General features: G+C 43.2%; 1 protein-coding gene across 3 annotated transcripts in view; it reads left to right on the top strand.

Moving 5' to 3' along the window:
• TLN2 (talin 2) overlaps nucleotides 1-13780 on the top strand; it is a 461407-nt gene that overhangs the window by 439646 nt on the left and 7981 nt on the right. For all 3 annotated transcript variants that reach the window (XM_030931227.1, XM_010374223.2, XM_030931226.1), the window contains one exon: nucleotides 657-781. In XM_030931227.1, coding sequence (XP_030787087.1) covers nucleotides 657-781 — 125 coding nt within the window. The remainder of the gene's footprint in view (nucleotides 1-656; nucleotides 782-13780) is intronic.

The raw sequence follows: 13780 nt of genomic DNA, 5'->3' as shown, positions 1-13780 counted from the left end.
TAGTCTTTGTATTAAGTGCTTCTACTTAAATGGTATCCTCCACCTAGAACTATTCACTTCCCTTAGGAGTCTCCCCATTTCTTTTTTGTCTGCATTTTCATTCATCAGGATATTTATTCTCCTTCAAATAATACTTCATGTTTTGAAAATGAGGCTATCTGACAACATTGTTTGGACACCCTTTATGCTTACATAGAAGCAGTCAACTCACCTGGGAAAGATCTTCTCACCAATTTCCTTTCCTTTGAATTAAGGTGAGGGGTCATTCCTCCTGGGTTCCAGGGAGAAGAGAATGGCAAATTCCTGTGTGACCTACAGCATAGTCTAGTGTCTCCTGAGGATGCTTACTTATATTCGTGAGCTTTAAGTTCAAAGTCAAAGCAAGGCTCAAGCCTTGGTCCATGAGATCATTTTTGAAGCTGCCTGGTGACTGCCCTGTGGTAGGGCCGTACACACAACTGATTTAGAAAACCAGAATTAGCACCCCCACCCCCATCCAGATGGCCTTTATGAGAGACGGAAGGAAGGTTCCTTAGGACAATGCAGGTCAGGCTCCTGGAGCCTTCATGCATGCAAATCCAGATATTGTTTGTAATTAAGCCAGTGCCCTGAGGTCTGCAGCTACCAAGAATCACTTTCTTTTGGACTGATTCTAGGAACAGAGTGGGTGGATCCAGAAGACCCAACTGTCATTGCAGAAACAGAGTTACTGGGGGCTGCAGCATCCATCGAAGCTGCTGCTAAGAAGTTAGAGCAACTGAAGCCAAGAGCAAAACCAAAAGTAAGTGTTCATTTATGGTTGGCTGTCCGGTGTCAGTGGGTTCTTCCAGTGGGTGGCTGTGAAATGGAGCTAGGAGTGCTGCAGGGAGCTTGACTCCTTCCTCATGGTCAGATTAGCAAGCGGAAAACGGGATCTACCTGCCTGGCACTACTTTAGAGTATGGGGAAAAAATGGCTGATGAGTCTAAGTTAACCACCCAGAAAAATACCTCTGTGTATCCAAAGGAAGAATTGGGGCATTTGCAGTCTTGATTTAGTTCCATTATCTAGAGCAGGTATTGGATGCTTTCTGTCGGAAGTTGCTGTTACTGGAGAGGAGATTGTTAGCCTCCAATTTTCTGGTTTCTCTTTTGCTTTTTACAAAGAAATAGCACTGCTGGGAATCAGAGGGCAATGAGAACTTCAAAAGTGTACCCATTCCAGGCTTTTTCAGTGTATGCTGGAGGTGATGGGTAGCTGGTATGTTTTTTCCATCTATGTTTGTCATGTAGATAAATGTTTAAAACTTAAGATTATAGGTATATGTGAAGAGAAATAGCCATTTAAAGGAAAGAGATACTTTTAGATTAGGCAGGAGGAAGGACGCTTTCTAAATAAAAGGATGACAAACTAGTGCTATCTCCAGGGGCAAAGCCCCCACCCTGTTAAACTAATACCTCCTACCCCACCTTCCATGGCTGTCTTCAGCAGGAAAATGGTAGAACCAGAGGAGGCCTCTTTTTCTTCCTATTCAAGTAAGTCCCTGGTGTGGTGCATTGTAACTCACCTATTTCCAAGGACCCAGATATATTAGGAAATAATATTTGGCTTTTCCCCTCGAAAAAGGGCTGGATTTCACCAATTTAAGTATACCTAAAAGTTTACCTATTTTTGTAAGACCAAGGGATGGAGTCTGGGCCCTGAAACAGATCAGACCACTGAAAAGCAGTGCCTGGGCCTGTGTAGTGTATGAAATAAACACAGACTGAGTCTGTTCAGCTTGGGAACATTCTTAAAACTTTCGAGTGTTCACAACCAACCTCCTAACAGTCACTCTGGACTTGGTAAAGGCACATAAACATTTTCTCATCAAGATGTAACTTAAGGATTTGGGTTCTCTCTGCTGGCCTCTACCTGAGAGTCTTGGGTTGCCTGATATTGCCGAGTTTTTCTTGCAAACTTAAGAGCCAAGTGTGGGTGTTGGGACAACTCCATTTTCTGGTTATGCCTTTGTTTCTGCTTTGTCAGTCAAGTTAATCGTGAATGAAAAGTGTACTTTAAACTTAAGAGTCAACCATTAACTAAGATTTAGAGGTTTGGTGCATAATGTTTTTCCATTTCCTTGTCTGATTTATCATGAGTGGCCTTTCTTGGGGAGGGCTCTATCCACTAATGCCGAAGCCATGACAGTTGACACATTCGTTCTCCTGGAGAATTAGCCTGGTGCTAATTTAACATTAACACTTCCCCATATTCTAAGGGCTCTTGTCTCAATGTCTTTCCCTTTGTCCTTCCGCAGGGTCCTTCTGAGCTCTTGTCTGTCCCTGAATCCTGGTTTCCCCCTGTCTGGTCTTTCACTTCACGATTCCAGATGGGAAAACAAAATTATTAAAGTTCCTACCCCATAGGATTATGGTTATAATAATTAAATAAGATAGTATAAGAACACTGCCTGACATACAGTGAGACTCAGTAAATAGTAACTATATCACCATTATTATCACCATCATCACTGAAAATATGTGTCTGGGACTTTTTCCCTAGGAAATGCCTGAAAACAGAAAGCTCACATTGTTCAATTGCCAAGCATGTGCCAGGCAGTCTTCTAGGTACTTTATGAGAGTCACTCATCTGATCCTTTCAAAAAGTCCATTAGAATCAGAAGCACCAAGAGGCGAATTATCTTGCCATGGTCAGAGCACCGTCACTCAGTTGGGAGGGCTATGTATGGCCCTGGGTGGCAGTTTCAGTCCATTTCCATTTCAGTCCATTTCAGTACCAGCCTATTTCCCTACCCCATTGTCAGAGAAGGCTGGTCTAGTCCCACAAGGGCCATTTGTAGTTTATGTGTGCCCTTTGAGCTACTAATCCCACCTCTGGGAATCTCTCCTGAGGAGGAAATCCAAGAGGGGAAGAAAGTTGTGTGCCTGTGAGAGGGTTGTCCCTTGCAGCCTTGTTTGTAGTAATGAGCAGTTGGATGTGGACCAAGTGTCTCCTCGAAGGAATATTATGCAGCTATGAAAAATAATGGTTGCTAGGACTGTGTAGCATGAAGAAAATGTTCATGGTATAACAAAAAGGATGCAGAATTATGTACTCATTATGATTACAACTCTAAAAGCCCACAGATGAAAAAAAATAAGTAGGGAATGTACAAGAATGAAGATGGAATTGGGATGATGGAAGGGTCTGTGTTTTAGCATTTTATAAAACAAAGGTTTAAAAATAACTGCACCTTAAAAATTAATGGTGACTGCTGAAGCAGGTCAGTGAGGACTCCCTACAGTACTCCAGGATCATATAGCCTTTGTGTTTGCATTGAGGATTTTTATAGGAAGGCCAAGGAATCCTTCGGCCAAGGTCAAGGTTACCACAACTGATGATGTGAATCCTTTGTTTGAGGGTTCCTACCTTAGGTCACTCTCATCATATTAGGAAGGGTGGTGGGTACTTCTAGAATGCTTTACAGTGGTCTCAAGTCTTTCTCTGCCCGATGACCAGAGGCAGGCATTATGTATGAAACTGTTTTGGAAAACCTTCAACCCAGACCACAGTTTTTGTGCCTAATAGGGCAATCCACATTGCAATAACTTTTGCATGAAATAAAATATCCTCCTTGCCTTTATAAAGGAGTTTATTTCCCCAATTAAAAAACAATAACAACAATCTGCACCAAGATCAGCCAGTCTTTTGAGGTTAATCACTTCTCTCCATTCTCTCCCAAAATGTTAAAAAAAATCCTCAGAGTACTGTAAGTAAACAATTGCTTATTACATCCCTATAACCCTACCTTTGCACACACACATGCCCTCCGTATAATATGGATGTATCTTCCTTCTGGGGAGTATTCACACTGCTTTCAGGAAGAGTTTGGGGAGGGACAGTAATTTTGTCAAAAATGCTCTGCTCAGCACATTCTCAGGTTGCCTGTTTTTAAAGGAGAGGCTCATGGTTTATGATGATGATTCTGGTGTATTTCCACCTCAGGCTCTTAAAACTTAAGCATCACTTTTTGCCTGGAATCTCCCAGACATGCACTGTGGAATCCGCTGTTCACCTGGGGAGTTGAGAATGTCAGTGAGCGCTGGTGCATGCGCTGACAGTATTGTTAATGGCGCCGTTTCCACACCTGCAGGCAGACCTGTGCTCCAAAGACAGGTATCGGAGTTGCTGCAAAAGTGACCACCCCCTGCAGCTGTAACCTTCAATACTGTGCCTAGTCTCGAGCTCAGTCAAACCTGGATGCCTTTTCTGCAGGCCTCTGTGTGATATGTTTGATATATTAGGTTGTTATTTAATCCAACTATATATCAAACATATTCCTACAGTGTCTTGCCCTGTCTCCGGGGGTTCCTAATAAAGTTTATAAGGCAACAGGAAAGAACACGTTAAAATCACAAGTAGATTTAGAAGACGGAGCACTCATTACAATTCATGTTATCTTCTAGTTCTTCTTGTAGCATTTGAGACCTGTGTCAGTATTACTAGATTATTTGCTTATTATAGAAACAAATAATAAGTATTGATGTTTCATAAGAGCCTGGGGTATTTTGTGCGGCTTAGTTTTGTGCAGTGATGAATCCTTAAGGAATTCAATATGCTCAGTGGAAAAAACGGTTCCAACCCATGTCTGTGAGGCATAAAATAAAGGTCAGGATTATAGCCTCAAACACATCTAGATGTATATTTCATTTTGGTTCATTTTTATCCTGATCTTCAATTTAGAAGTTCATGTCAGGGTTTCAGCAAAAATTCAAGGAGCACAAATCAGTTTTCTATAACTTCCCTTTCCACTCACGGTAACAGAATGTATAAAGCAAATCCGCTATACCAGCTGCATGGATACTGAGTCAGTGAGCTTTATACAAACCTTGGATATAGGACTAAATTTATCTCATGAAGGTAATATAATGTTGACCGAACTCTTGAATTTCCTGTTATAGGTGAACTTGTCAGTGGAGGTTGGTAATATTTAGAATAAGCCAACAGGCAGAAAGTAATTTCATAGCCTAGTTGACTGTGGCAGGAAGTTTGGGATTATGATATATAGAAAACATTTTTTCTGGTACATAACAGCCTTCTTTGGTTGGTTTTGACCTCTTCCTTATAGAAAAGCCTGTGAAGTATGTGTGAGTTCATTCTGAGTTCTCTCAACAGAATACTTTGTGAGCACAGCTTTCTGGAAAGAGAACTACTGTGCTCATAGCTCAGTGTTGTGGAGGAGAAAAGGTGTGAGCAAGTGGTTTAAACAGGTCAGTCATGAAAGCTTCCCCTTACTGTGTCTAGAAGTCATTGCCACATTGCTTACAAGTGAATGCATAGTGACAGGGTTGCCAACAGCAGCATCAGAGAGGTGATGACACAGGAGAGGGTCCTGTGATGTTGGAGTCCTGGCTTCTGGAGTTACACAATGGAACCTGTCTCTGGAATCCTTCTCCATTGAGAAGCGATCTGTGTGTGTCAGCAGGTGCTCTGTCAGGCGGGTTTCAAGATGCTGCCCCAATCAGTCCCTCCTTCACACAGCTGGAGAACACTGGTTTTGGTTTTGAGTCCAGTTGCATTGTTTGACTGAAATGGTAAATGGCCATGGAAAAGAGACAGCAAGTTATTACGAACAAAGAAAACCATGGTTTCAAAAGGACCTGCAGATGAAGCCCATTTGTTTGAATTGATGTGATTTTCTTGTTTCTTTGGGTGACTTTGTCACTGACCAGCATGTTCTCTGTAGTGATAAATATGGTGAAGGGAAAAAGGAACCAACTGTTCAGGGAGAAGGACAAATACAGCATTTTCTATATGGCTGCACATGAGCTCTGAGTGGCACTCATTGGTTCCAGACCAGGAGCATATAGGGTGTGAAAAGCAAGTATGAGGCCGGGCGTGGTGGCTCTCACCTGTAATCCCAGCACTTTGGGAGGTCGATTCGGGCAGATCATTTGAGGTCAGGAGTTCGAGACCTGCCTGACTAACATGGTGAAACCCTGTCTCTACTAAAAATACAAAAAAATATAAATAAGCCAGGCATGGTGGCACACACCTGTAGTCCCAGCTACTCGGGACTGAGTATGCTTGAACCTGGGAGGAGGAGGTTGCAGTGAGCTGAGATCAGGCCACTGCACTCCAGCCTGGGTGACAGAGTGAGACTCCGTCTCAAAAAAATAAATAAATAAGAAAAGCAAGTAGGGGAGACGCCCCTCCAGGGTAGACCAGCAGGCCCTTGTCAGACCCTTCACAGACAAATAAAGGGGGCTTAAGATGTAGGGAGTTTATCTGATAAGTCTTGGGAGAAGAACCCTGTTATCTTTTGTCTGTGCTTCCTATATTGACATTCAAGGGCCCCTAAACAGAAACAGTGATGAAAAGATGATTCCAGTGGAATTGCTTTTCATTTTGAAAACAAAAATAAAGCAATGGATACTGTGGGAAAACGAATCCCAAGATACTAATCAGGCAAGTGCGGACCTTTTCCAATAGACGGTGCATGAACTCGCGCGTATTCCTCAGGTGCAGAGGGTGTGGTCCCTTCCCAGTCACAGGCACAGCCATTTGGCAGTTTCTTTCTCTGTCACCCATCTTGCCTGTTTAAGGTCTCTCCGGAGCTTTCCCTGAGACAAGGCCAGCTGTCCATGCCTGGCTCTTGGCAGTTCCAGTTGTTCTGGGAGGTTTACCTTTTGTTAGAACTAGTAAAGGTGGCAGTCCTGAAGCCACCCCATCCATGGGTCCTCCAGAAGAGAAGCTGATCTAACCCTTGCACAGTTTGGGGCTTTGTATACAGGCTAAGGCCTCCCTCAAGGCACCTCTCAGTTCAATACCAGAAGCAAACTAGTAGCAGCCAAACTCACAACCAAAAAAAGAGAAATGTGGCTGTCTGCTCCACTCCGGCTTCCAACTGGCAGGAAAATGCCTCACTCCTGTTGTGGGAGTTCTAGGCCTTGGCCTCCTTTTTTCCCTCAAGGACATTTAAATTAAATGCAAAATGTTCACACTTTGAAAAATATATAGCTAAGAGGATTTTTTTAAAGTTTCTGATGCACTATGACCTTATTTTTAGTAGCAGGCGTTCTGCAAGACTCTTGAGTAACGCAGAGCAAAGCCTGAGACCCTGCTGGAAAGATGACACTGGGGTGATTCTTCAGTTTGTGGAGCCAGTTGTGAGAAGGGCAACCATTGTGTTTTTAGCTCTCAACAAGGCATTCCCTCAAAGGAAGTTTTCAGGGAGGAAGGCAAGGCCTTTGGCCATCTGCAGTGGGTGCCTTATGCTCCTTCACCTTCAAGTTCATTGGGGAAAGGAACTCGGCGGGGGGTTGCAGGGCATAAAGAAATAGGCCAAGGAAAAGACCATGGGTGGACATTCTCTTCCCCCGCCCAACACTTGCCCAGGACCTGACAGGGACCGTGAGCAGGGGAAGTGGGTAAGGATGTTGAGGAGCAGGGGCAGTGGCAGATGTTGGTAAGGATGTTGAGGAGGAGGCCAAGAGAGATCAGAAGAGAAAAAGTAGTTCCTGCTTATTTTAGTCACCGCCTTCTAAGAGAAGTTTAATTTGGAAGTGTCCATGTCTAGGCAAAAGGACCAGGAAGGTTGAGTTGCTCCTCAAGTGACAAACAGAAAACTGAGTAACTGATACCTGGAGAAGGGCAGCAAAGACCCCACAGTCACATGGTCAGAGTACAGAGCAGTGACTACCACCCAGATTGTCCCACTCCTGGTTGGGTGCTGAGAGAGAAGCTGGCGCCCATCTGTGCTGTTTGTTACTTGACGCTTACTGATTTGTGGGTTTTACTTATAATTAATTTAGGCTGTAATCAGAAATAGCAAGAAGAATTTTTATTAGAATTATGAGTACATAACAGGGTTTAGACAGAGGAACAGATTCATTTAGCCCCAAACCTGAAAAAACAATTTTTGATAATGAAATTAATTGCTAATGGTTTTTGAGCATCTCCTATGAGTCAGCCATGCTTTACATATACTAATCATGTACTTGTAATGACCCCATCAGATAGGTTAGAAGGGGAAGTAGGCTTGGAAGATGAATGAATTAGTCTGAAGACCATGTTCTCAGAATCCATGAAAGGCCAAACACCAAAAGAAAAAATGAGGAAAGGCTGTCCCTTTTCCCTCCTCCTTTTACCCTTCTCCGCTTTCCATACCACTTCCCCTACCGCCACCATTTCCTCTTCCAGGGGACATACAGCTCCTGAAACTTTAAACCCATCAGAGCAAACATATAGGAGTCTCAAAGTGGGAAACGGGAAGGGAGTCAACCCAATATGCGGTCTTTCCCAAGAGGGATCTCAGCAGGCCACTGACTTTTTAAAGGGTGAGCAGGGAAGAGGTCAACTACAGGGTGCTCAGACCTTTCTAGAAGCTACCAAAAGGCCCTGGTGGGGATAAATCTATCCTCTGCAAGAGCTGGCTAGACAGCCCAGGAAAAACGATTGCTAAGAGCTGGTGGGCACCTGGCCAAATAGCCTTTTCAAGTGGAGGGGAAGGGGGAAAAGAACAGTGTATCAAGGGAGAAGATAGATTCAGCATGCAGAGGCAGCAGCACACACCTTCATTAGGCAGAGTAGATGCTTAGTTTGTACATCTGTTCACTCTTTTTCTCAGTGCTGTCTTGTTAAGAATGCCTCTTGGTAAAATGCCACTGTGTTTACATTTGTATGTCCATGTATGACTAAATGTCACAAACTGTGAATTCTAGTTGAGGGATGCAAGTAGAGTGTACAATTAACAACCCACGGCCTTAAACGGGGCAGGAACCCCCTGCTCATAGCTGTGTGTGCATCTGTCCACCATGGCTCAGGAGTGGATGCTAATGATATGGATGCTTACTCTGTGTATTTCTCCTTCTCCAACCTTGTGCATTGTGCTCTGGCTGAACTCTGGAACTTGGGAAACTCATTTTGAATGGATATATTCATTCAGCAAATGTTGATCATCACATGGGCTCCTCCGCCTGATTTGCCTGATTTTGTGCTGGAGAAAGCTAGGTTGAATAAAACACAATCTTGCCCTGGAGGGGATCACAGGCTGGTAGGATTAAGTTAACTGGTGTTTGTTTTCCTGAGTCCAGGCCAGCATTTCCTACAGAGTAGTGTGTAACCACCTCTGTAAGAAATACAGAGTCCTGGCTCCCACCTCAGACCTACCAAAACAGCATCTGCATCTTTACACCAGATTCTCAGGTGATTCTGCAGTGAGGGCTATCCATGTGTTTATTTTTCTTTAAAATTTTTTTTCTGTTTGGTTTTTGAGGGTACATAATAGGTATATATATTTATGGGATACATGAGATGTGTTGATACAGGCATTAGCTTGTTCTCACACAACTAAAATAGACATACCCAGGACTGGGTGATACATAAAGAAAAGGTTTAATTGACTCACAGTTCCACATGGCTGGGGAGGTCTCACAGTCACGGTGGAAAGTGAAGGGGAAGCAAGATATGTCTCATATGGTGGCATAAGACTTATTCACTATCACGAGAACAGCACAGGAAAGACCTGCCCCCGTGATTCAGTTACCTCCCACCAGGTCCCTCCCATGACACGTGGGGATTCTGGGAACTACAATTCGAGATTTGGGTGGGGACACAGCCAAGCTATATCAGGCATGCAATGTGAAATAAGGACATCATGGAGAATGGGGTATCCATCCCCTCAAGCATTTGTCCTTTGTGTTATAAACAATCCAATTACACTATTCTAATTACTTTAAAATGTACAATTAAGTTATTGACTATAGTCACCCTGTTATGTTATCACATAGTAGGTCTTATTCTATTTTTTTGTATTGATGAACCACCCCTACCTCCCAGTCCCTCACTACCCTTCCCAGCCTCTGAGAACCATCCTTCTATGTCCATGAGTTCAATTGTTTTGATTTTTAGATCCCACAAATAAGTGGGAACATGCAATGTTTGTCTTTCTGTGCCTGGCTTATTTCACTTAACATAAGGATCTCCAGTTCTAGCCATGTGGTTGCAAATGGCAGGATCTCATTCTTTTTTGTGGCTAAAGACTATCCTGTTTAATGAAACTATTATCCTGTTTAATGAAACTATTTTCTTAAGTTTCTTGCTTTAGCTTGATGCCAGTAGTTATAAAGAAATATAAATAGCCACATGCACAGGATTAGTCATAATCTTTAAAAGATTTTAGTGGGTCTTTACATGATCCAATTGCTGAAAGAATGAAAAACCCAGAAGTGAGGATTCCATTGTCCCCTCTGTAAACCAGAGGGGCAGATCTGACTGACCCTGGTCAGGTCAGTAACATCTCAGCTAAAGAGGACCTTAAGACACCAATGAACTGAGCCTCTCTGGTGAAGAGGTGGGAATGAGAGCTCCGTGAGAGGGGCCTAGCCTCCAGATTCTTCCCCAGAGTCACTGTGCACCACGTTGCTCCTCTTAGTCTCCCAGTCTCTCAGCTGCAGTAGGGACTGTTGCATTAACAAATTCTGCATTTTCATTGTGATCCTTTTATCTAGGAAAGTCCTTTGAAGACCAAGTGAATTCTGTTTCTCTCCTTGTGATGTGGTTAAGTGTGTGTCCTTCCTACCTTCTCCTTTATTCCATTCTGCATGCTGGTGGGAGCTGGAACTGATGGGGCACCTGGGTTTTTGACCACGTCTCCTTAGCTTGGGGAGATCCCATTTTCTCTAAGGCTAGAAGTTGTATGGTATGAGGACGCATTAAGTATTGGTGTCTGATTTCAGCAGTAGAGATAGGGTGGGTAGTGCATCTTAGTCATAAACCTGGCATACAGGAAAATAGGGACCAGCAGTCAGAAGGCAGGTCTCATCAGGATACTCTACTCTGCCCAAACTGTAGCATCTAACATTAGCCCTCCATCCCTGTGCCATCCCAGTCAGCCTTTCTAGGGAGAATCTCTAATGCTTTCTAATCGGAGCAAATGTCTCCCAGAGATAAGGCCTTCTGCCGTGTCTGTTTTAAAGCATAGTGATGTTACGGAAAGAAAAATAAAAACTCATCAAAGAGCATTACAATAGTTGCCATTACCAGAAAAATCTGTGCGTGTCAAAAATGTTTCCAAGTTGAATATTACAAGCATGTGTTTAAAAAAAAAAAAAAAAACCTCCCAGGCAGCGGAAGATATGGGAGAGGCTCTTAAAATCGGTTGTGATGAGATTTTCCTATCAGAGCTACCCCTGCTAAAGACTTAGCGCTTAATTTTAAGGAAATTGCATTTTTGAAAATCTTAAAATTTGGGAAACCAAAAATCTGACAGAGTATTCCACACTGTAAAGTGGACTCGGGCTTGGAACCCATAGTGTAGTTGAGGCCACCTGAGACCAGAGCATGGGAGACTTCAGGAGCCGCCATGAAGAGCTCCCACGAGCCTCCGTTTCCTCATCTGCAAAATGAGATGAGGAGTTTGGAGTCAAAAATTCTGTGATTTCCCTAGTGCTTTAATCTGTTATGTGCCTGACATTCTTTGGCAGAATGAATTTCCAGAAAAGCTCTTACTCTCAAGGTTATTACAATATACATTTTAAATATATATTATTTGTATATTTAATAGGTATAAATTAGAGCCTACTGTAATTTATTTGTGGACTACACAAGAGTTCCTTTTATGCGAGTGTCTTACGGCAGATCATTTCTGTATTTCAGTCACTAAATTCTATACTCCACTAATCCAAAATGAGTCCAGTAGAGCTAAATTCATTTCTGTCCTAAATACTCTTAGAGGAAGACTTGGTCAGCATTAAGAAACAGTGCACAAGTTGTCTCAGAACTTCTGAAATGCCACCACCATTCAGATCCACTAGAAGTGCAAAAGAAAAAGGACTAGCACCTTTCATGGTTCAAGATATGGCATTAAGAATGGAGAACTGGAGAAGAATTGTATCCCTCCTGTCTGATGTTTCACACGGGAGCCTTAGCAAGCTGACTTTGAACAAACTCTGGCACAAACCATTCCTCATGGATACCCTAAGGGGTGGCTTCGGCTAGTTACAGTGCCTTATTTTGGAGTCAGATTTAGGTTTGATTCTGGTTTAGATTCTTCATGCTGCCACATCACTTTGGCCCAATAATCTACCTTCCTGAGCCTGGGTTTTCTCACTGTAAAAATAAGGATAAAGATAATTCCAATATTAGATTTGTTTTTTTTTTTTTTGGTGAGAAGTCATTGTATGTAGAAGTGCCTAACAAAATACTTGGTACACAGTAGGCACTCTTTTTTTTTTTTTTTTTTGAGATGGAGTCTCGCTCTGCCGCCCAGGCTGGAGTGCAGCGGCGCGATCTCGGCTCACTGCAAGCTCCGCCTCCCGGGTTCACGCCATTCTCCTGCCTCAGCCTCCTGAGTAGCTGGGACTACAGGCGCCCGCCACCGCGCCCAGCTAATTTTTTTTTGTATTTTTAGTAGAGACGGGGTTTCACCATGGTCTCGATCTCCTGACCTTGTGATCCGCCCGCCTTGGCCTCCCAAAGTGCTGGGATTACAGGCGTGAGCCACCGCGCCCAGCCCACAGTAGGCACTCTTAAAAATGTATTACTGTTGGCACAAATTGTGAATGTCTGTAATGCCACTGAATTGTACACTTAAAATTGGATAAAAGGGTAAGTTTTGTGTTACATGTATTTTACCACACATACAAAGAGAATATTACTGGTCCTGGCCATCATCTCTCAATGCCTGAAAGGTACCAGCCACATCTTCAACACTGTGTGACCTGAGGGCAGCTTAACCGAATTGACCTTGAGTCATGGAATGTTACCACACAGGTCTAATCTGACCACCCCACCCCCCACAAAACTGTGATGCTCCAACCCATGCAGCCTGGGACCATAGTCTTTATACTTGTCCCACTTCTCCAAAGCTTCTCTTCAACTTTCTGAGTTGTTTTAGCAGCAAAAGAGATAGTGATGAATTTAGACCAGAGCCCTAACGGTCTGATTACACCTACACAATGGTGTCCAATGTTCTCCCCAAGGTGGAGCCCGTGCCTCGGATGTCCAAGGGACACAATAAGCTCCACCTTGATGTCGTGTTGCCCTGGTTTCTTTTTCACCACTGGGCAATCTGTGCTTGGTCTGTAACTGTCTCAGTGCTCAGCCACAGAAATGCCAGTGCTGTTTGGCTTTAATTTTTACCCAGGAAAAAGATGACTTTTGAGAACCGATACCAATCTTTCCTTTTTGTTTTTAAAGTCCATTTTTGAGGCTTAGGCTCTGGAAGAGAGTGAGTGCTATGATATACTGTTTTGATTTTATTATTTTGGGTTTGGTTACTGATGTTGCTAAAACCATTTGAGTGTATTTTATTCACAGTGAATGTCTATCTTTAAAGATTCTGTTCCAGAAAATGAGTCTGTCTTTGAATTTCCCGATTTCAAATGTCTGTGGGATGTCACGCTAACAGCTTTTGCCTTTTGGAGTCGGGGGAAGGGGCTGCAGGTGGAGAGGCATCCTGACCTTTCTATCCTGGTGTTGCTGTTGTACAACAATGTCAGTGTATTAATACTTAATGTTAAGTAAAAGGGTAAATTTTGTGTTATATATATTGTACCACACATAGAAAAGTAAAGTATTGCTGTGTCTGGCCATTGTCTCTTAATGCCTGAAAGGTACCAGCCACATCTTCAACACTGTGTGACCTGAGGGTGGCTTAACCAAATTGACGTAGAGTCCTGGAAGTTAGCACAGGGGACCTGTGGTCTGCTTCTTGTTAAGGAACCATCCCATTTCAAGTGTGGTTTGTCAACAAAAAACAATAGGCAGGTGAAGAGCCAGGTGACCCGGCAGTAAGTAGTTTGGAAGAAAGAGCCCT

The sequence above is a fragment of the Rhinopithecus roxellana genome, chromosome 5, assembly GCF_007565055.1.
Source record: "Rhinopithecus roxellana isolate Shanxi Qingling chromosome 5, ASM756505v1, whole genome shotgun sequence".
Lineage (NCBI taxonomy): Eukaryota > Metazoa > Chordata > Mammalia > Primates > Cercopithecidae > Rhinopithecus > Rhinopithecus roxellana.
The sequence above is the reverse complement of the archived record's forward strand: the minus strand, read 5'-3'. Positions and strand labels throughout refer to the sequence as shown.